Source organism: Geotrypetes seraphini, chromosome 3, assembly GCF_902459505.1.
Source record: "Geotrypetes seraphini chromosome 3, aGeoSer1.1, whole genome shotgun sequence".
NCBI lineage: Eukaryota > Metazoa > Chordata > Amphibia > Gymnophiona > Dermophiidae > Geotrypetes > Geotrypetes seraphini.
The window spans coordinates 197,747,226-197,768,453 of NC_047086.1; the positions used below are offsets into that span (position 1 = coordinate 197,747,226).

The 21,228-nt window shown below is 47.1% G+C and overlaps 1 protein-coding gene across 1 annotated transcript in view; it reads left to right on the forward strand.

Moving 5' to 3' along the window:
- Positions 1 to 362: 362 nt before the first annotated feature.
- The window catches only part of LOC117356959 (keratin, type II cytoskeletal 8-like), a 42,922-nt gene continuing 22,056 nt past the window's right edge, over positions 363 to 21,228 (forward strand). The window contains exons 1-2 of the mRNA XM_033936970.1: positions 363 to 822; positions 6,826 to 7,034. Coding sequence (XP_033792861.1) covers positions 475 to 822; positions 6,826 to 7,034 — 557 coding nt within the window. The 5' untranslated portion in view covers positions 363 to 474. The remainder of the gene's footprint in view (positions 823 to 6,825; positions 7,035 to 21,228) is intronic.

Sequence of the window (21,228 nt, forward strand, 5' to 3'; positions counted from 1 at the left end):
CTCCCCCCCCCCTTACCTCAGAACTGTACTTTCATTTTCACCACAGGCCAAAATGGCTAACACAGAAGTGCTTATAAGCAGCGGCTATTCGTACCAAATCCCCCCCCCCCACCCCATTTCCAACTTTCTAACAGCCCACAGCTACCCTCTCCGTGGCAGACAAAGACAGACCAACAGGTTGCTTTTATTTTCCAAAACTGAACTAACTCGAGCCGGAAAGCGCTCGGCTCCTGGGCCAGCAAGGGTTAAACGGGTGGCGCGGCAGGTGCCAGCCGGGCAGCTCCTCCTCCCCCCCAGCCCCGGCCACTCAGGTGCTGCAGTCATCTGATCACCCCTTACCACCCCTTCCCCTCCGTACAAAGATCTGCCCCCCCACCAGTCCCGCACTAGCCCGAAGCCTCCAGCGCGAAGCGTCCTATAGCTCCCGATCCCCCCGTTGCAGTGTCCGGAATCAGCCTCACCTCCCCGCCCAGCATGTCCGTGATCACCAAAAAAATGCAGTACCGGGTGAACAGCAGCAGCGGCGGCGGTGCCCGGCCCGCCGGGGGCTTCAGCAGCTTCTCGTCCAGCCCGTCGGTCGGCGGCAGGGTCAGCACGGCCCCGTTCGCCCTGAGCGGCGTCGGCAGCAGGTACGGCAGCGGCTACAGGGTGGGCTACGGCGGGGCAGCGGGCGCCGGCGGGGGCATCACGGCGGTCACGGTCAACCCGAGCCTGCTGGCCCCCCTCAATCTGGAGATCGACCCCACCATCCAGCACGTCAGGACCCAGGAGAAGGAGCAGATCAAGACCCTCAACAACAAATTCGCCTCTTTCATCGACAAGGTAAGGAGCGGGGGGGGGGGGGAGGGGAGGGGAGAGGGAAGTGGGGTGACCTTGCACCTGTCGCTGCCCTAACGGGAGAGAGATCTCTCTTTGGTGGCTGCTCTCGAAGGTGTGTCTCTTCCTCCTCTGGCTTCAATTGCCTTACACTTCCGAAACTGTTGAAACGAGGTTTGTAGCCTGGAATAAAGCCCGGCAGCAACAGTTGAAAGTTACCAAGATGCCACTGCCACCCACTTTCCATTTTTATTTTTTTGTAATTTTTTTTTTATTAAATTAAAAAAAACAACAACCCCCCAACCCGAAACAACCTAGAAGAAACAAGTTCACAATACAGCAAGCGGAATCAGCTAATTACCAAAAATCCTCACTTTATAACACTTGTGAATCAGAACACCGTCCCCTCTCTCCTCCAGTTTTAATGTCTGCTTTAGATTTTCCTCTAGGACGGTAACTCAAACGTGTTGGCGTGTGACAAGATTTTTTTTTTTTTTTTTTCGTGGTGGTGGATCTTTTAAACGCGGTCCCGACCTTGTTCAAACTCGGGCTCCCTAGGACAGAGACAGTCGATCAAGGTTTGCAACAGTTTGCTTGGGATGAGCGCCAGGCGCGCTCTCCATGCACAAGAGCCATTCTGAAACTACAGCAGGGGAGAGCAGGCCCGTCCTTAAGAAATAATCCATCGAAAAGGCAGCCACGGGCTAGGGTGCTGTCTCACAGGCCTTAGGTCGTCTCCCCATCCCCTTTTCACCTCAACATACCTGAGTAGCCACTGTGCACCCGAAAATCTCAGGGATTAGGGATCACCAATGATCCTGCTAGGTCTGATTGGTATCCCACTGGAATTATGATTTTAGAATTTTAATAAATAAGTATATTTTAGCCCAGGGTGCAGAAATGTTTGGGGAGCTGGTTTGGATCTGGGAAGAAATAGCTTAAAAGGAACACTTTCCAGTTTTACTGTACTTCTTGACAGTTTTGGGTGGAGGAGTGAGGCTGAAATCCGGACGTGCAATCCATCGCCCCTTTCTCTATTGCTGCTGGGTTTCATGTAAGTGTTGGGGATTGGATAGGAAGCTCGGGTTATGGTTTCCAGTTGGACTGGTCACCATGGACTAGGGGCACTTTACTGGTCCTGGACAACCTGTAGAGATTTTTATTCCTCGCTGGCTGCCAACCTTGCAGTTCGATTCCGGCTTGGTGGGTAGGGCAAGATGGAAGCTGTGGCTTGGAGTTGTTAGTAGTCTGGGATGAGTTTTCCTCATTGCTGTGCCTATGTCACAGGTAATGGAACCTGAAGGCTCAATCCGGGCCGGTTGTATGATAACCTACATTTTTTTCTGGCTCTTGTATTGTAATACGTGATGAATATTCATTAATTGAAAAACAGATTGGCCATACACGGAAGGGGGGTGCTGCTGTTTAAAATGCAAATAACTCAAAATTGAGGTGTGCCAGGATTAATGGTGTTTGGAGGTTTCCCTCATTATCTAAAACAAAGTTTAATATTTAAAAGTATTAGGACCAACATTCAAAATTAAACATTTGTGCTGTACAGAATGACAGTGGCCAGGGGCAAGAGTGTTATTCCAAAACTAGTTTTATTACATGGTGTAACTGCTTAGTTAGTTTTCTCAAGGTAGAAGAGATTTAAAAAAAAAAAAATTTAAGGAAAATTTGACCAATTTTAGTGACCTATATATAATTTACTCATTCCTGCTCCCAAATAAACCTGAAAGTCCTTTTGGATATAGGAGCATTTCCTGAAATGTCCTGTTCATCTTTTCTGCTTGAAGACTGTAAACTCGAAAGAACAGGGACTGTTGCACACTCACCTGTTTGAATCCTCTCTAAAGTGTACATCTAATAGGGCTATAGAAATAAGCAAGAGATTTCACTTTTAAACCCATTGGTTTGTATTTTTTCCTTTCTAAATATCTGATGGGTCAAACACAACTTCCCTTCTGGGAAGAAGTTCTGCTACAGCAGGGGTGTCAAAGTCCCTCCTCTTGGGCCGCAATCCAGTCAGGTTTTCAGGATTTCCCCAATGAATATGCATGAGATCTATTTGCATGCACTGCTTTCATTGTATGCTAATAGATCTCGTGCATAGTCATTGGGGAAATCATGAAAACCCGACTGGATTGCGGCCCTCAAGGAGGGACTTTGGCACCCCTGTGCTATAGGGAGGTCTCTTTACAGCTTGTACTAATGGGTGTCAGGTCAAAAGCGCGCCGGGACAAAGGCGCGCCCAGACAATTGAGCGCAGTGTGGAGGCGCGCGCCGCTCAAAATTAATGTTTTTAGGGCTCCGACAGGGGTGTGTGGGGGGGAACCCCCCCACTTTACTTAATAGACATCGCGCCGCGTTGTGGGGGGTTCTAACCCCCCACATTTTACTGAAAACTTCACTTTTTCCCTGTTTTTAGGGAAAAAGTTAAGTTTACAGTAAAATGTGGAGGGTTACAACCCCCCATAACGCCGGCGCGATGTCTATTAAGTAAAGTGGGGGGGGTTCCCCAACAAAACCCCCCGTCGGAGCCCCTAAAAACAGTACTTTTGAGCGGCGCGCGCCTCCGCGCTGCGCTCAATTGTCTGGGCGCGCCTTTGTCTTTCGCGCCGTTGTCTATGAACCGTACTAATGTCGTGGCCGGTACAACTGGATCACTGGGCTGGGTGACCCACATGATTGACTGATGCCTGTCTCATCTATCACGCCTCTTTACCCTTTGTGCTTTCATGCTTCATTTGATTTCCACTGTTATGCCAGCTCTTATTTTATCTGTGGCAGATCTTCTGCCACTTTACTGTAACTGCCTGAGATGCAAAACCGTTTACAGTGCTGTATAAGTTAAGGATAGGATTCCTGAAGTTCCTTCTATAGCAGGGGTGTCAAAGTCCCTCCTCGAGGGCCGCAATCCAGTCGGGTTTTCAGGCTTTCCCCAATGAATATACATGAGATCTCTTAGCATACAATGAAAGCAGTGCATGCAAATAAATCTCATGCATATTCATTGGGGAAATCCTGAAAACCCGACTGGATTGCGGCCCTCGAGGAGGGACTTTGAAACCCCTGTTCTATACCGGTAGTATACTATCTTTTATCTCAGTATCACTTTCATTTTCACTATAAGCTGCCAAAATGGTAACAGGAGTTTCTTACAAGTACTGTAGTGTGTATTTCATACCAAATCACCCCCACCCCAGCTTTCTAACAGCTTAGTTACCCGCTCCATTGCAGATAAAGGTAGAAGGACAGGTCACTTTTTTTTTTTTTTTTTTTTTTTCAAAAATTGGACTACCGTAAGTCTCAGGAAGGGTGAGCACAGTGCTTGGTTCCTGGTCCAAAAGGGGGTTAAATGGGTGAAACAACAGATACCAAGTAGACAGCTCCTCCTCTACTGCAGTCATCTGATCACCCCTCACCATCCCCTCCACTCAAGAACATAAGAATTGCCATACTGGACAGACCGAAGGTCCATCAAGCCCAGCATCCTTTTTCCAACTCTGGCCAAGCCAGGTCCCAAGCACCTACCTACATCCCAAGTAATAAAACAGATTTTATGCTGCTTATCCCAGGAATAAACATTAAATGGGGAATTCAAGAAAGGCAGAAGTATATACAGTAAAACCTTGGATTGCAAGTAACTTGGTATGCAGCAAGACAAGCAAAACATTTTATTAAATTTTAACAAAAGGCTGTAAAGTAATAGATCACTACAGGTCATTGACTTGGGGGGCTGCTGCGGGAGCGGACTGCTGGGCATGACGGATCTATGGTCTGACTCGGCAGAGGCAATGCTTATGTGCTTATGTGTTTATACAAGCAAGGTCTTGCAATACAAGTATGTATAGTATTTTGTATTAAAGTTTTTGGGTTGTGGAACGAATCATCTAAGTTTCCATTATTTCTTATGGGGAAATTCGCTTTGATATTCGGGTGTTTGGGAAACCAAGGTTTTACTGTATATTATTTAAAAATACCCCTTGCTTCGAAAGGAAGCCAGTGTAATCTGAGATATAAAGGCATCACTATATCATATCTTACTGTTGAGAATATAATGGGCTGCAATTTTTTATGTATAGTACTGTACAACGTACATAGAACATTACAGTAATCTAATTGAGACAATACAAGTGACTGAACTAATAACTGGAAATGTTCTCTGTCAAAGCATTGACATTTGTCTTAATTTTCTGTCACAAACACTCTCTTAATTAAAGCTCGTACCTTTGCTTCCCATGTCAGATGCCTATCAAATAGAATCCCCCAAATTCTCAATTACGATTCCAGACAATGAGATCTACTGAATGAATAAAGGGCTAGATTCTCAAAAATTCACATTAAAAACAGATGGGTCACTGTGGCAGCCGTTATTGTAGCGATTTAAAAAAAAAAAAAAGCGAATCATTCTCTGAAAAAACGCTCATGCAAATGAAGTTGGCGGAGAGTAGCAAAAATTCTCTAAATTTGCATGTGCCCATCGCTGGTGATGGCGATGGGCACATGCGCAGTATAAATGTAAAAAACCCCAAAACCCAACAACAAATCGAGTCAGCGAAGTCGAACAACTTCCCACCTGACACCACCCCCCCCTTGCCAGCAGCGGGAGAGATGCCCAGTCTCTCCTGCTGCCAAGCAATGCCCCCACAACACCCCCCGTTAGTGGGAGAGATGCCCACTCTCTCCTGCCATGTCGCACAATTATCTGACACTGCTAACCACCCCCCCTCCAGCAGCGGGAGAGATACCCACTCTCACCGTAGACGTCGAGCAACCCCCCGCAAAACACCACCCACTCTCACCTCATATGTCAAGCAGCACACACCCTGACACCCCCCCCCCCCCCGCAGCGGGAGAAATGCCCACTACCCCCCGTGCCTCCTGTCCCCCTTACCTTGCTTATGATGGCTGGCCGGAGGGATGTCTACTATCTCCGGCCAGCAGGCCCGCCTCTTCAAAATGGCAGGCCTTCCACTCCCTGGTGCATCTTGGCATGCACTGGGGAGAGGCCTAAGACTGTGATTGGCCCAAGTTGTTTGAGGGGTGTTAGGCGTTTGGGCCAATCACAGCCTTAGGCCCCTCCCTTGTGCATCTGGGGAGGGGTCTAAGGCGCTGATTGGCCCAGATGCCTAAGGCCCCTCCCCTGTGCACCCCAGGATACACTGGGGAGGGGAAGGCCCACCATTTTGAAGAGGCAGGCCTGCTGGCCAAAGGGAGTAGGCATCCCTCTGGCCAACCATAATAAGCAAGGTAAGGGGCTGGGGAGTCATCGTAGGCACGGGGGTATGGGGGGTTGTGTGGCAGTGGGCGGGAGTGAGTGAGCATCTCTCCTGCTGCTGGGGGGGGCATTGCTTAGCGGCAGGAGGGACTGGCTTCTCTCTCGCTGCTGGGGGGGGCAGCAATGTCAGGTGATTGTGCGACGCGGCAGGAGAGAGTGGGCATCTCCTGCCGATCTTCAATTTGAGGTTTGTTTGTTTTTCTTTATTTTTACTTGTGTGGGGGGGAGGGGTTTGAGCTATCAAACATACTTTCCTGTCAGTTCTTGAGCCAATCAGCGCTCAAGCACTGATCAGAAAGTAAGGCAACAACAGCTCAGACCTGTTGGCTGCAAATGTGGCACAGCGAGATTAGGGAATCACTCGGCAATTATAGAGAATCGCTTGGAGTGATTATTTTAATATTAATGACCTCGTTGTACTACATTTGCATGACAGTATCGGAGACTGCTAGAAAACTCAGAAAATACCTCGGTAAGCCATCTGTTGCTAAAATACATGCTCACTAAACTGTCTGGAATTGGTTTAACGAGCATGTTAAAGCAGATTTTAGTTTTGAGAATCTGCCCCAAAGATCCCTAGCATTCCATGTGGACCCAGAAGCCAGGTTCTGGAATCTAACTTTATTAATTTTTTAAATGATTTTTTAATAGTGACTAGTTGGTCAAGTTACCTTGTAATGAAGGATGTTGAGTGTTACAGATTGAACTTTCTTCCATTTCTATAGGTTCGCTCCCTGGAGCAACAGAACAAGATGCTGGAGACCAAGTGGAACCTCTTGCAGAACCAGAAGGTCACTAAGAGCAACATAGATGGCATGTTTGAAGCCCATATCAGCAACCTCAGGAGACAGTTGGATGCACTAAGACAGGAGAAATTCAAACTGGAATCTGAGCTGGGTAACATGCAGGGCCTAGTCGAAGACTTCAAGAACAAGTGAGTTCCGAAATCAAACAGAGGTTCAGTACCATTAACAGGGTTGCCAAATTATTCAGATTCAGGAGGAACACTTTCTGTCAGTTTTGGTTGTAAACTTACATTCCAAAGCAGTATGGGATTTGTAGTTTCTGATTCCTCCCATTGAAATCAGTGCTGATGCTCCCATAAGACATCAGGAATCAGAAATCCAGGAAGGTATGAGTTAATGATCTTTATTTCAATGATAGGTTAGATTTACATCCCAGTTGTGCAGGTTTGACAAGGCTGTGGAGCGTACCACGTTTCTTCACTTTGACTTGGGCAAATGTTAAATGTTTCCAGCTCAGTTGGCAGCAGGGTTGGAATTTGGCACCATAACCCTCATGGATGAAGAGTTGTCCCTCTCTCCCCCCCATTTAATATCCTCTCCCAATATAATTTAATCCAGCAGCATTCCTTGGCTGAGGACCATGCACCAGAGCGCCTTCCAGAGCTCTGTAGCTCTGGACCATAAATCTGGAAGCTAGGTGTTAGCATTGTGTTGTGAGCATGTCTCTCCTCCGCCTTCTGAGCTCTGAGTTCTGCCTTTGTAGTAGTGCTAACCCAGTGGTCTCAAACCCAATCCCTTTGCAGGGCCACATTTTGGATTTGTAGGTACATGGAGGGTCTCAGAAAAAATAGTTAATGTCTTATTAAAGAAATGACAATTTTGCATGAGGTAAAACTCTTTATAGTTTATAAATTTATAAATCTTTCCTTTTGGCTAAATAATAAAAGTCTTAATAATAATATTGTAATTTATAGCTAAAGAGACATATGATCAAGAAACTGTTTTATTTTACTTTTGTGATTATGATATCGAGGGCCTCAAAATAGTACCTGGCGGGCTGCGAGTTTGAGACCTCTGTGCTAACCCCAGCCAACCTGGGCACAGAACGACTGAGCCAGGAATTTATAGTAACTGGAGTTCTGTATCAGCCCTAAATAATGGGGTTTCTAGTCCAATGTGTCTAGTGATCCTGAACGCTAGGGTCTTGTATCTGAACTAGCAAGATGCTTGCAGGAAAACTGTCAATCGTGTCTTGAACTCCACCTCCTTCCCAGAGAGCTGTTCCCGCCCCCTCAGCTTGTTTGCTGCAAGCAAGTTGCTCAGAAGTGTTTTTGATCTGCTCTGCGGTTTTATTATTTATTATATCTCAATGTTCTTTGGAGGCTCAGTGCCTGGAAGTTTCCACTTGATTGAACTGCCTGGGAGAAGATGTAGGCTCGCACAGCGGAAGTCTGCTGCTAGCAGGATCAGCCCTTGGAGATACTTAGCTAGCCAGCCTGCTTTTATATATATATATACCGTATTTGCCGGCGTATAAGACGACTGGGCGTATAAGACGACCCCCCAACTTTTACTGTTAAAATATAGAGTTTGTTATATACTCGCCGTATAAGACTACCCCTTCTTCCGCACACCTTCTGCACAATCTTCTGCCTGCCTGTCCCCCCCTTGAAGGTCTGCACCCCCCGAAGGCCTGCACCCCCCGAAGGCCTGTCCCCCCCCCCTTGTAGGCCTGTCCCCCCCTTATAGGCCTGTCTCCCCCTTGAAGGCCTGCCTGCCTGCCTTTCCCCCCTTGAAGGCCTGCCTGCCTGCCTGTCACCCCCTCCCCCTTGAAAGCCTGCCTGCCTGCCCGCCCGCCCCACCCCGAAGGACCGCTCGCCCCCCTGGCCTCCCCGCACCACCTATGAAGCAGCCGTAGCAGGATCGCGAAGTCAGCGTCAGCGATCCCTGCGCTGCTTCCTGCGCCACGGTCCCGCCCCTCCTCTGACGTCAGAGAAGGGGCGGGATCGCAGCGCAGGAAGCAGCGCAGGGGTCGCTGACGCTGACTTCGCGATCCTGCTGCGGGCTGCTTCACAGGTGGTGCAGGAAGGTCAGTGGGGCGAGCGGTCCTTCTGGGGTGGCGGGGGCTGAACGGCAAGGCCGGGAACACCCCCTTAGGGCCGGCACCCGGGGCGCACCGCCCCCTCCGCCCCCCCCTTGGTACGCCACTGCATGTAAACAGTACCCGGCGTATAAGATGACCCCCGACTTTGGGGAGGATTTTAAGGTACTGAAAAGTTGTCTTATACGCCGGCAAATACGGTATATATATATATATATATATATATATATATATATATATATATATATATACTTTTTTAGCTCAGGGGCCATCCCCTGCATAGCTGCTCACATCCCTGATTTAATCAAGAGCTTGAGTGCAGGCTGCTCCTTGTCTATTTTTGTATAGTTGTTACTGAGGTGACATTGCATAAAGTCATCTGCCTTGACCTCTTTGAAAAACCCCCGGAATATAAATGATAGTTAATATTTTCTCTGCGTACAGTGTGCTTTGTTGTTTTTTTTTAAATTTTATTGTTGGTAGATCATTTTGACTTGGTCATCTTAAAAGTAGCTCGCAAGCCCAAAAAGTGTGGGTACCCCTAGCCTAGATGATCTTATGGCCAGTGTACAAGATCTCCGACCAAGATCTTTACTAGACAGCAGACCCTGAGCAGCTAGAGGCCAGAGCCAGGGGTCCTTTCATGGGTCCCAGCGCTCTCGCCAGTACTCCACAGGAGTTACCCAGAGAGCCTTTCAAGGTTCCAGACAGAAATTCCCTGGGAACCAAAGGAACCAAAGTTCAGGTTCCTGCTCCGTAGTGCCAGCCAAAAAGCCACAAAGATTATGCCAGTCCTCAAGCTGCTCCTCTGAAGATTGGAGGTTGATTCTCAGACTATTTGGAGGCCTGGGAATGGATAACATCCGACCCCTGGGTCCTGGAGATTATCAGAGAGGGTTATAAGATAGAGTTTGCGCAACCTCTCTCCAACTGGATGGGGGGGAGGAGGGGGGAGGGAGACAGGTGCCAGACCCAGGAAAGGAGGAAAGGGAAGAAAAGGACCAGGCTATAACTTTTACCAAAATGAGCACCCACTGCTCTGTGTGCTGGAGTGTTGTGATACACCAGTTGAGTATCTCTGCTCTAGATAAATCTTTAGAAAAGTGTATCACAAACAGATTTCAGGTGTGCCACGAGATGCCAGCGAGGAGAAGAGGTGCCGGCTGACTGCTTACAGGACGTGCCTCTCGTGGCGAGAGGCACGTCCTGTAATCAGTCAGCCAGCGCCTTTGCCTCTCCTCCTTGCCTCCTCCTCTCCTCTCCTTCTGTAGCAACCCCACTCCGGTGGTAATAGGAGGCTCAGGGCCACAGCTGGAGGACATCTGTGCATTTCCGGGTGCCTTGAGATTAGTGTGCCGCAGCTTAAAAAGTTTGCGTCACACTGCTTTAGAAGTAAGAACTGCTAATAGATTAAAAAATATTAAAGCTACTTAAAAAATAAAAGAAAAACCTAGCCTGAAATGGCAACCAATGCAACTTCATCTCTCTCTCTCTCTCTCTCTTTCGGTCCAGAAATATTTTCCAAATTCTACTTTATGTTGGGTAAAATTTACTCTTCTGTGCTTAAAAACTGCTATTTCCATATACCCAAAAGGGCCCCCAAGGCCTTTCCCACGTTTGTGTATTTTCTTGTGCTAACCCTGCCAAGTTGTCCGTGTTCATAATTTCCCTGGCCTTGGACAACCAGGAGTGGGGAGGGGGAAAAGTCTGTCATAACTATGTGGTAGATTTCACTGCTGTCAGTATGTTTTGTTCCTATTTATAATGTTTTTAAAAAATATTATTATTAAGTTGTCGTCATCCCTTACTTTAAAGAGATAACTGTAACTTGCTCTGTACTATCTAAAATGTCATCCGGTAGCACATTAAAACTTCCCCTGACCCCACTGCCTTTGTATGAACTTTGAAAATGGTAGTGTAAATGAATTTACATTTTCGATGAGTTTCAGAAGAAAGCAAACCAGGGCTGTGAATTGTCTTGGACTCCTTTATTTTTCTACTGTCCGATTCCTAGTGATATTAAACTTTAATTTTTTTATGGATCTAAAGTACTGGTTTATATATAGTATTTCTAGTGCAATAAGTGTGCCATTCTTGACAGTAGGGTATTTTCCCCATGCCTGCAAGCCATGCAGAAGGAATCCACTCCAGGTTTTCAACTCCACCTCCTTCTCCAGAGGGCTCTGCTGCCCCTTTCAATTGTACCTTCTGCCTGCGAGCTAGAAGGTGACTTTCTGCTCTGCTCTGTATATTTCTTTTATTATTTTCAGTGTTTTCATGATTATTTTTTTTTTTTGTGGCTTTTGGTGTACCTGAACTCCACAGTATGGGGGGGGACAGCCCTTCCTACTTGGAGAAGAAGCAGAAACCTTGGGTCTGCAGCTGGCATGTTAATCCTTAGGGACCTGCTTGACTAGCCTGAAGAAAACTTTGTGGAGCTCAGGGTCCATATTCCTAGTTGCTTAGCTCACCTACTGATTCTCAGAGGCTTGAGCGCAGGCTGTTAGGCATCCGCTGGAGGTTCAGCAGGGCTCTTCAGGGTGCTGGCTGCGATTTCACCTGCCCCCTTCATGCATGCAGTTCTGCGGGGGTTGAGGATCAGTCCAACTAAGGTCCGACTGGCAGCCCGAAGATCTCAGCATTTGGATATCGTCCAGTTCCACCCAGCCCTGCCCTGTTTTGCCCAAGCCATATCCCGTTCCACAAACTTCTTCTCCTTGAGCTCAGAGCTGTGTTTGGAAGGCCTCCAAGCATGCACAGGTGTGACACAATGATGTCACATGCATGCACGCACAACCTATGTCTTTTCCCTGGCTTCCTTATATGAGTATTTTAGTAACGGAACACTGGGATGCTCCTGAGGGAGCTATTCAACATGGCAGAAGGCTGGGTTTATCTTCCAAAAGCATGCAGATAATGGGCCAAGCCAGCCTTTTCTGCGTGACACTACCTTCAAGTGCTGGGTTCCTTGGCGGCCTCTATACAGGTAGTCCCTTGGGCGAAGCCTCACATATGTCCTTTCCAGAACGCGCTGCTGTCTCAGTGATCTCCTCACAGGGACTCCGTTTAAACAACTCTTCCATGGATTTCAGAATCCTGCCACAGTATGGGTTGGTAGCTCCATCCATTATTTCGGGGCATGTCCCTAAGGATAACTTAATGGACGATTCTCATAACAGATGTCAGCTTATTTGACTGGGGAGGCCATTGCAACGGATGTCCAGTACGAGGGTGGTGGTCAGCCTCTCAGAGAAAGTGATCCATCAACAGACTGGGGCTTTGAGCCATTTATCTGATGTTACAGATGCTGGAGAGAAGTCTGGAAGGACAGGCAGTCTGAGTTTTTTCGGATAATGCTACAGCGCATGTCAATCTCCAAGGAAGCACCAAAAATGCGCAGCTGAGCCTGGACATCCACTTATTGTCCCGATGGGCAGAGCTACACCTATAGCCAATCTCTGCAGCACAAGTAGTAGAAGTGTACAATGTGGAGGCTGATTACTTCAGCAGGCAGACCTTAGACCTGGGAAAGTGGATATTATCTGCAACAGTGTTTCAGTCCATAGTTCTTTGATGGGGTCGGCCAACTTTTGATCTGATGGCTACAGCGAGGAACAAGAAGACAGAACAGTTCTTCAGTCGAAGATCTGAGCCTAGAAGCGAAGGCCTAGATACCCTAGTCCAACCATGGCCAAAGAGTGAGCTCTTGTATGTGTTTCCTCCATGGCCCATGATGGGGCGAATATTTCACAGGATAGCAAACCACCCAGGGAGAGTAGTCCTCGTAGCACCAGATTGATCGTGCAGGCCGTGGTAAGCGGTCCTACTGCGTCTTCAGAGGGCCAAGCATCTCAGGCTGCAGGTGTAGCCTGATCTTCTATCTCAGGGCCCAGTGGTCATAGAAAATCTGGATCGCGTTGGTCTTATGGCATGGCTCTTAATCGCGCAGCGTAAGAGTTCAAGAAGCCTACGATGGTCTCCGCTTACACTAAGCCATGGGAGACATTTCAACACTGGTGCAAGAACATAAAAACATAAGAATTGCTGCTGCTGGGTCAGACTAATGGTCCATCGTGCCCAGCAGTCCGCCCTCACGGTGGCCCCCAGGTCAAAGACCAGTGCTCTAAATGAGCCCAGCCTCACCTGCATACTTTCCAGTTAAGCAGGAACTTGTCCGACTTTGGCTTGAATCCCTGGAGAGTGTTTTCCCCTACGACAGACTCTGGAAGAGCATTCCAGTTTCCTTATGTTTGTACGGAATCTATCCCCTTTCAACTTTAGAGAGTGCCCTCTCGTTCTCCCTTCCTTGGAGAGGGTGAACAACCTGTCTTTATCTACTAAATCTATCCCCTTCAGTATCTTGAATGTTTCGATCATGTCCCCTCTCAATCTCTTTTCGAGGGAGAAGAGGCCCAGTTTCTCTAATCTCTCGCTGTACGGCAACTCCTCCAGTCCCTTAACCATTTTAGTTGCTCTTCTCTGAACCCTTTTGAGTAGTACCGTGTCCTTCTTCATGAACGGTGACCAGTGCTGGACGCAGTATTCCAGGTGAGGACGCACCATGGCCTGGTACAGCGGCATGATAACCTTCTCCGATCTGTTCGTGATCCCCTTCCTTATCATTCCTAACAGGAGCAGGTGGAGCCATTTAGTGGCAGGTCTCGACAAAGGTTTAGTGGTTGTGTCTCTCAGGATCCAAGTAGTGGGCCTCTTGTGCTTTAGATCCCTTGAATGTAAAGCTCCTCTGGCTTTGCATCCAGATATAGCTAGGTTCATAAAGGGTTGCACTGAGTCTCAGACAATCAGTAAAACAACTGTTTCTGTTGTGAAACCTTAACATGGTTTTGCAAGGCCTCAGTCAGGCTCCATATAAACCTATTCAGGAGGTATTCTTGTTGGATCTTACGTCAAGACTGTATTCCTCATGGTTATTATTTCAATAAGACAAGTCTTGGAGCTGCAGGCCCTTTCATTCAGGAAGCCCTTCTTCAGGATCGCGGGAGGCGGGAGTGTCCTTGCACCACCTGACTACTGTCTAAAACAGAAGTTCAAGTCAAAACTGAGATTTTGATGTCAGTCAAACCTTAAGAGTATGAAGAATAATCTATTGCTATAAATCATTGGGGGAATATTTGAACTACATAAATGTTTCTGATTGGTATGGTTATTTTGATGTTTCGATTGTTTAATTAAAATGTTTAACGTGTTTGTTATACTTTCAAAGCAGAACAGATTTGTAGTTTGGGGAGTCTCCCCATACACCTCCTTCTTACCTGTTCCTATATAGGGCTATTGCCTGCTTTGGTACAAGCTGAAGGAGAGCTCCCTGGAAAAGGAGGTGGAGTGAAATTCTGAAATCCTGGAGTGGATTCCTACTGCATGGCTCGCAGGCATGAGGAGAATACCCTATTGTCCAGAATGACGCAGCTATCTACTAGAAAAGAAATTAGCAAGGTAAGAACCTAATCTCTTTTTTACTAGTACTTTTTATCCAGGATAAAGATAACTCCATTCTCTGGAGGCTAGAATAGCAAATTTGGAGAAGCTAAGGCAGACAAAGAGATTTATAGAGGAGGTCTACAGGGACATAATAGAGATGTTCCATGTTTAGTCTGGCAATCTCTGTGCTGCTAAACAGGAGAAAGGTCTCCTGAAGGGAGAGCATCACTGTGGAGAGACAGGAAGTGATCCTGTAGCTAGGACCTGCCCTCCAAGGGATGCAATATCCTCTCGCACCCAGGAAGGAAGGGTTAGTCATTGTAGTTGGAGATTCAGTCAGGCATGTAGATAGCTGGGTGACTCATAGTCATGAGGAGTGCTTGGCCATTTGCCTGCTTGATTTGAAGTTGGCAGACCTCAATTGTCACCTAGATAAGATTTTAGACAGTGCTGGGAAGAAGCCTGATGTCTTGGTACATGTGGATACTACCAGTGACATTGAAAAAAATGGGAATAAGAATCTGGAAGCCAAATTTAGGCTCTTAGGTACAAAGCTGAAATCCAGAACCTCCAGGGTAGCCTTTTCAGAAATGCTTCCCATGCCACACGCAAGCCCCAAGAGGCAGGCAGAGCTCCAGAATCGCAATGCATGGATGAGCCAATGGTGCAGGGAGGTGGGTTTTAGATTTGTTAGGAACTGGGCAACATTCTGGGGAAGTGGGAGCCTATTCCGGAAAGATGGGAACCACCTTAACCAGGATGGAACCAGGCTGCTGGCATCAACATTTAAAAAGGAGATAGAGCAGCTTTTAAATTAGAAAATAGGGGAAGGATGGTTCAGGACAAAGTATCTTTAAAATATATCACCAAAACAGGGACGATAGGGCATCCCAATAGGTTGCAATAGAGACCATAGTAGAATAGGTGTCTTTAAATACAATGTAGACAGATTTTAAACATTATAAATTATCACTGCCAACTGCTGATCAAGTTGTAAATACGAATAACAAACATTGTCTGTATCCAAGGAACGAAATGGAAAAGTTAGTATATATTGTACTAAATGATAAGATAGATATAACAGGTATCTCTGAGATCTGCTACTACTGTTTATTATTTCTATAGCACTACCTGGTGGAAGGAAGATAACTAATGGGACACAGTCATACTAGGGTACAAATTATATTGCAGTGATAGGGTGGATCGAATCGGTGGTGGGATAGCATTATATCTTAAAGAGAGCATTGAATCATAGACTAAAAATTCTGCAGGACATAAGACACATTTTAAAATCCCTATAGATAGAGATTCCATGTGTAAAGGAAAAAAAGTTAACAAATTGGGTAACACAATTATAATGGGTGATTTCAATTAGGATATGGGAGGGGGGCCAGCATTGTAATGGACTGATATTGACTGGGTACATGTAATATCAGGGCATGCTAGGGAGGTAAAATTCTTTGATTAAATCAAGGTCAGCTTTATGGAGCAGCTGATTCAGGAACCGATAAGAGACAAAGCAATTCTAGATCTAGCTCTTAGTGGAGTGCATGATTTGGTGCAGGAGGTAATGGTGCTGGGACCACTTGATAACAGTGATCATACATGATCAGATTTGATATAATCTCTGGAGTAAGTACTCGGAGGAAATCCAATATCTTAACATTTAACTTTCAAAAAAAGAGACTAGGGGGCTCATTTTCAAAAAAGATAGACGTCCAAAAGACGGCAAAAATCGACACTTCGACGTTTTTCTCACCAGAACGTTCAAGTGTCGATTTTCGAAGCCGACTTTCTGGACGTCTTGCTAGGTTTCTTAGCAGCTGTGCATCCAAAGTTCAAGAGAGTATGTTGGGTGAGCTTTGGGAATGCTTTGAACTTGGACGTCTTGCAGTGATAATCGATCATTTCCCAAGATGTCCAGGACGGAACTTAGATGTCCAGAGCTAGACGTGTTTTAAAAACATCTGAGTGCCATAAAGGCCAAACTTATCAGATGACTACTGGAGGGAATAAGTCATGACCCCCCTACCCTCCCCCAGTGGTCACTGATAACCTCCCACCCCACAAAGATCTGAATGAAACAGTACATACTTATCTCTAGGCCATCAGCATTTGACATAGGAAAGCCTAGTAGAGCTGCACAGAGGTGGCTTAAGTAGTCTGGGGGGGGCTAGTGAACCATAGAGAGGAAGACCCAGGCCCATAAATCACTCTTAATTACATTTATGGTGGAAAGTGTGAGCCCACCAAAATCCTACTATATTGCTATATAGGTGCCACCTGCAGCCATAAGGACTAGTGGGGTGGTAGGCTTGGGAGTATAATAGGTTTTGGGTGAGTTTTAGAGGGCTCACCAGAAATTAGGGGGTTATGGTGAGATGTACATCTAGCACCCTTTATGTGAAGTTCACAGCAGTGCCCTCCAAGGTGCCCATTGCTCTATTGACATGTCTTTGTGGCCATTTCTATAATGCTGGCCTCTCCCACATCCTAATGATCTGGTTTTGGACATTTTGAACTTGGATGTTTTTGTGGTCAAAAATGACCAAAAAAGTTAGGTGTCCTAAGGTTGGACGTCCTGACAGCCAAGACATCCCAATAGGTCATTTTCCCTCCAAAATTTGGATGTCTAGTGGTTTTGAAAATGAATGTTTCTCCGCCTTGACCTTTGGAATCTTGCGGGAAACATCCAGAGTCAGATTTAGACATTCTATTGAAAATGTCCTTTTATGATAAAATGAGAGAATGGTGAAAACCTCCCCAAAGAAAAACTTAGAGGAGCAGCTGCAAAGATCAAAAATTTACATCAGGTGTGGATGTTATTCAAAAATACAATCTTGGTAGCTCAGACCAGATATTCCATGCATTAAAAGAGGAAGAAGGAAGGCCAAACAGCTGGCATGGCTAACTAGAAGGTATCAAAGCTAAAAGAAAATCCTTCAGCTTGGAGAAGAGATGACTCAGGGGAGATTTGATAGAGATCTATAAGTTACTGAGTGGGATGGAACAAGTTGACGTGAATTGTTGTGGAGAAAATATTTATTCTCTCAACCTGTAATTAAACTCTCATTCTTTGCCAGAGAATGTGGTGAAAACAGCGTAGCAGGGTTTAAAATAGGTTTGGATAATTTCCCTAAAGAAAAGTCCATAAGTCATTATTGGACTTGGGAAAATGCCCTGCTTATTTCTAGTAAATCTGCTTTATTCTTTGGGATCTTGCCAGGTACTTGTGACCTGGATTAACCACTGTTGGAAACAGGATACCGGGCTTGATGGACCTTCGGTCTGTCCCAGAATGGCAGTTCTTATGTTCTTACATATAAAATGACAAATTTACTATATTTTATTTTTTATTAATTTGAAGCTGGAGTCGGTACATTTTAATTGACTCCAGCTCGTCCCGAAATTATTTTTGACTCTGACTCCAGAGCCTTGAGCAAACACATCCCTCAGCGTCTGCCATGTATGCTCATCCATCCATATGAAAATATGTGTTGTGAGCATGCCCGATTGCTACTATGCAAATATAATGTGATTAATTTTTACAAATAAACAACTGTGGAGGCTAAAAGCCACAGCATGCCTCAGCTTTGGCACAGCAAGTTGGCTGTCTTCCTGTATCCTGTCAGTTTTGTTGCATTAATTTTGCCGTTTCAGTTGATGTTAACTTTCCAGGTGGGGTCTCCCCGAAACAATCCCTCCTTTTCCATACTGTACACATTAAGGATAAATCCTAATAAATGTGCATGCAAAAATATTTTGGTTTGTTTTCCTGTTATTTTGGGGCCTTTTATCCCATTTTTAGTTCTTTTTAAACTTTTCTGTTAATAAACATTTTTAATACATGAAGGGCCATTTTCAAAAAGGATGTCTAAGTCTAATTTGGACATTTCCCACTAAGTATCCAAAGTCAGAAGCATAGAAATGTTCATTTTCGAAAGCTGAGCTGCTAAATTTAAAAAAAAAAATCTTCTACTTCAGGGTTGGCCCTTGAGGGCCACAATCCAGTCGGGTTTTCAGGATTTCCCCACTGAATTTGCATGAGATCTATTTACATCAGGGGTGTCAAAGTCCCTCCTCGAGGGCCACAATCCAGTCAGGTTTTCAGGATTTCCCCAATGAATATGCATGGGATCTATTTGCATGCACTGCTTTCATTGTATGCTAATAGATCTCATGCATATTCATTGGGGAAATCCTGAAAACCCAACTGGATTGCGGCCCTTGAAGAGGGACTTTGACACCCCTGATTTATATAAACTGCTTCCATTGTATGCAGATAGATCTCATACATATTCATTTTGGAAATCTGGAAAACCTGATCTGCAAGGGTCGAAGTTGAATGCCCCTGGTCTACTTAGATGTCTAGTCCAGTAGGATGTCCGAAACCTTAGCATGCCTAACTTTATAGCCCATGTTCGACCAAAGAAACATCCAAGTTTAAAACATCTAAATCCAGAACATTTGGACATGGGAGTGGCCATCATTGCGATGGAATCGTCACACAGACATGCTAACAGAGCAGTGGGACACCTTAGAGGGCACTGCTGTGAACTTCACATAAAGAGTGCCAGAAGTACATATCACCATATACATAACATAAAACGTTTTCTATCCCGCATTAACATAAGCAGATTGACTATTAATTTGTAGGCCAATGCATGTTGAATCAGTTTTGTTTATGCTGATTTTTTAAGGCAAGCCAACAAACTGAGGGTCCCTTTTATTAACGCTTAGAATGCACTAAAATGCTAAGAAGCCCTTTGGTATAAATTGGGCTTCTTAGCATTAAGTATGCGCTAAACTTTTGTTTAAAAACGCACTTGTGCCACAAATTTGTATTACAAAATGTTTTATGCTGATTTGAATTGTTTGTATTGAATGTTCCCAATTATGACTGGTTTCTGTAAGTTATCTGCACTGAATTGGAAGGTTTTTGTTGAGGAATAGGAAATTTCTATGTCATGTATAAGGGCCCTTGAATGATCACTTTAAAATACACTTCCCCTAGTATAAACAGTAAGACTAAAAGAGTATCTCTCTGGCTTGTTGCAGTTTATGATAATGTGACCTTCACACCAATCCAGTGTCATGAACAGGCTTGGAAATTCAACAACAAAAAAAACAGCTCCAAAAAATTCCACAGGAAAAAGGAAAATCCAAAACAAAAGGACTGTGGAACCAATGTTCTATATGTAGATGATGCGGACTCGACACAATTTTTTTAACACACCAGTATAACTGATTACATTTACCGTATTTTCACGCAAATAACACGCACCCGTATAAAACGCGCACACGTGTATAGCGCGCAGAAATCACGATGATAAGCACAAAAACTTTGGTATAACGCGCTCACGATTATACCGCGCATGCTGCCCGACTCTCCGTTCACCCCCCTGACTTCCGTGCACTGCCCCGCCTCTCCGTGCGCTGTCCCGACTCTCCGTTCACCCCCCCCTGACTTCCGTGCACTGCCCCGACTTTCCGTGCGCTGTCCCGACTCTCCGTTCACCCCCCCTGACTTCCGTGCACTGTCCCCCCTTGAAGGTCTGTCCCCATCCTGAAAGCCTGATGCCCCCCCCCCGACGTCCGATACATCCCTCCCCCCGAAGGACCGCCGATTCCCCAACAATATCGGGCCAGGAGGGAGCCCAAATCCTCCTGGCCACGGCGACCCCCTAACCCCACCCCGCACTACATTACGGGCAGGAGGGATCCCAGGCCCTCCTGCCCTCGACGCAAACCCCCCTCCCCCCAACGACCGCCCCCCCAGCCGACCCGCGACCACCCTGGCGACCCCCACGACCCCCCCACCCCCCTTCCCCGTACCTTTGGTAGTTGGGCCAGAAGGGAGCCCAAACCCTCCTGGCCACGGCGACCCCCTAACCCCACCCCGCACTACATTACGGGCAGGAGGGATCCCAGGCCCTCCTGCCCTCGACGCAAACCCCCCTCCCCCCCAACGACCGCCCCCCCCAAGAACCTCCGACCGTCCCCCCAGCCGACCCGCGACCCCCCTGGCGACCCCCACGACCCCCCCACCCCCCTTCCCCGTACCTTTGGTAGTTGGCCGGACAGACGGGAGCCAAACCCGCCTGTCCGGCAGGCAGCCAACGAAGGAATGAGGCCGGATTGGCCCATCCATCCTAAAGCTCCGCCTACTGGTGGGGCCTAAGGCGCGTGGGCCAATCAGAATAGGCCCTGGAGCCTTAGGTCCCACCTGGGGGCGCGGCCTGAGGCACATGGTCGGGTTGGGCCCATGTGCCTCAGGCCGCGCCCCCAGGTGGGACCTAAGGCTCCAGGGCCTATTCTGATTGGCCCACGCGCCTTAGGCCCCACCAGTAGGCGGAGCTTTAGGATGGATGGGCCAATCCGGCCTCATTCCTTCGTTGGCTGCCTGCCGGACAGGCGGGTTTGGCTCCCGTCTGTCCGGCCAACTACCAAAGGTACGGGGAAGGGGGGTGGGGGGGTCGTGGGGGTCGCCAGGGGGATCGCGGGTCGGCTGGGGGGCGGTCGGAGGTTCTTGGGGGGGGACGGTCGTTGGGGGGGAGGGGGGTTTGCGTCGAGGGCAGGAGGGCCTGGGATCCCTCCTGCCCGTAATGTAGTGCGGGGTGGGGTTAGGGGGTCGCCGTGGCCAGGAGGGTTTGGGCTCCCTTCTGGCCCGATATTGTCGGGAAGTCGGCGGTCGTTCGGGGTGGGGGTGCGAGTGGTCCTGCCGGGGGGGGGGATGTATCGGACGTCGGGGAGTCGGCCGGGCAAGAGGGCTTGGGCTCCCTCTTGCTCCGATCGTGGATGCGGGTGCGGGTGGGAGCGCGTGCGAGTGGTCGTTCGGGGTG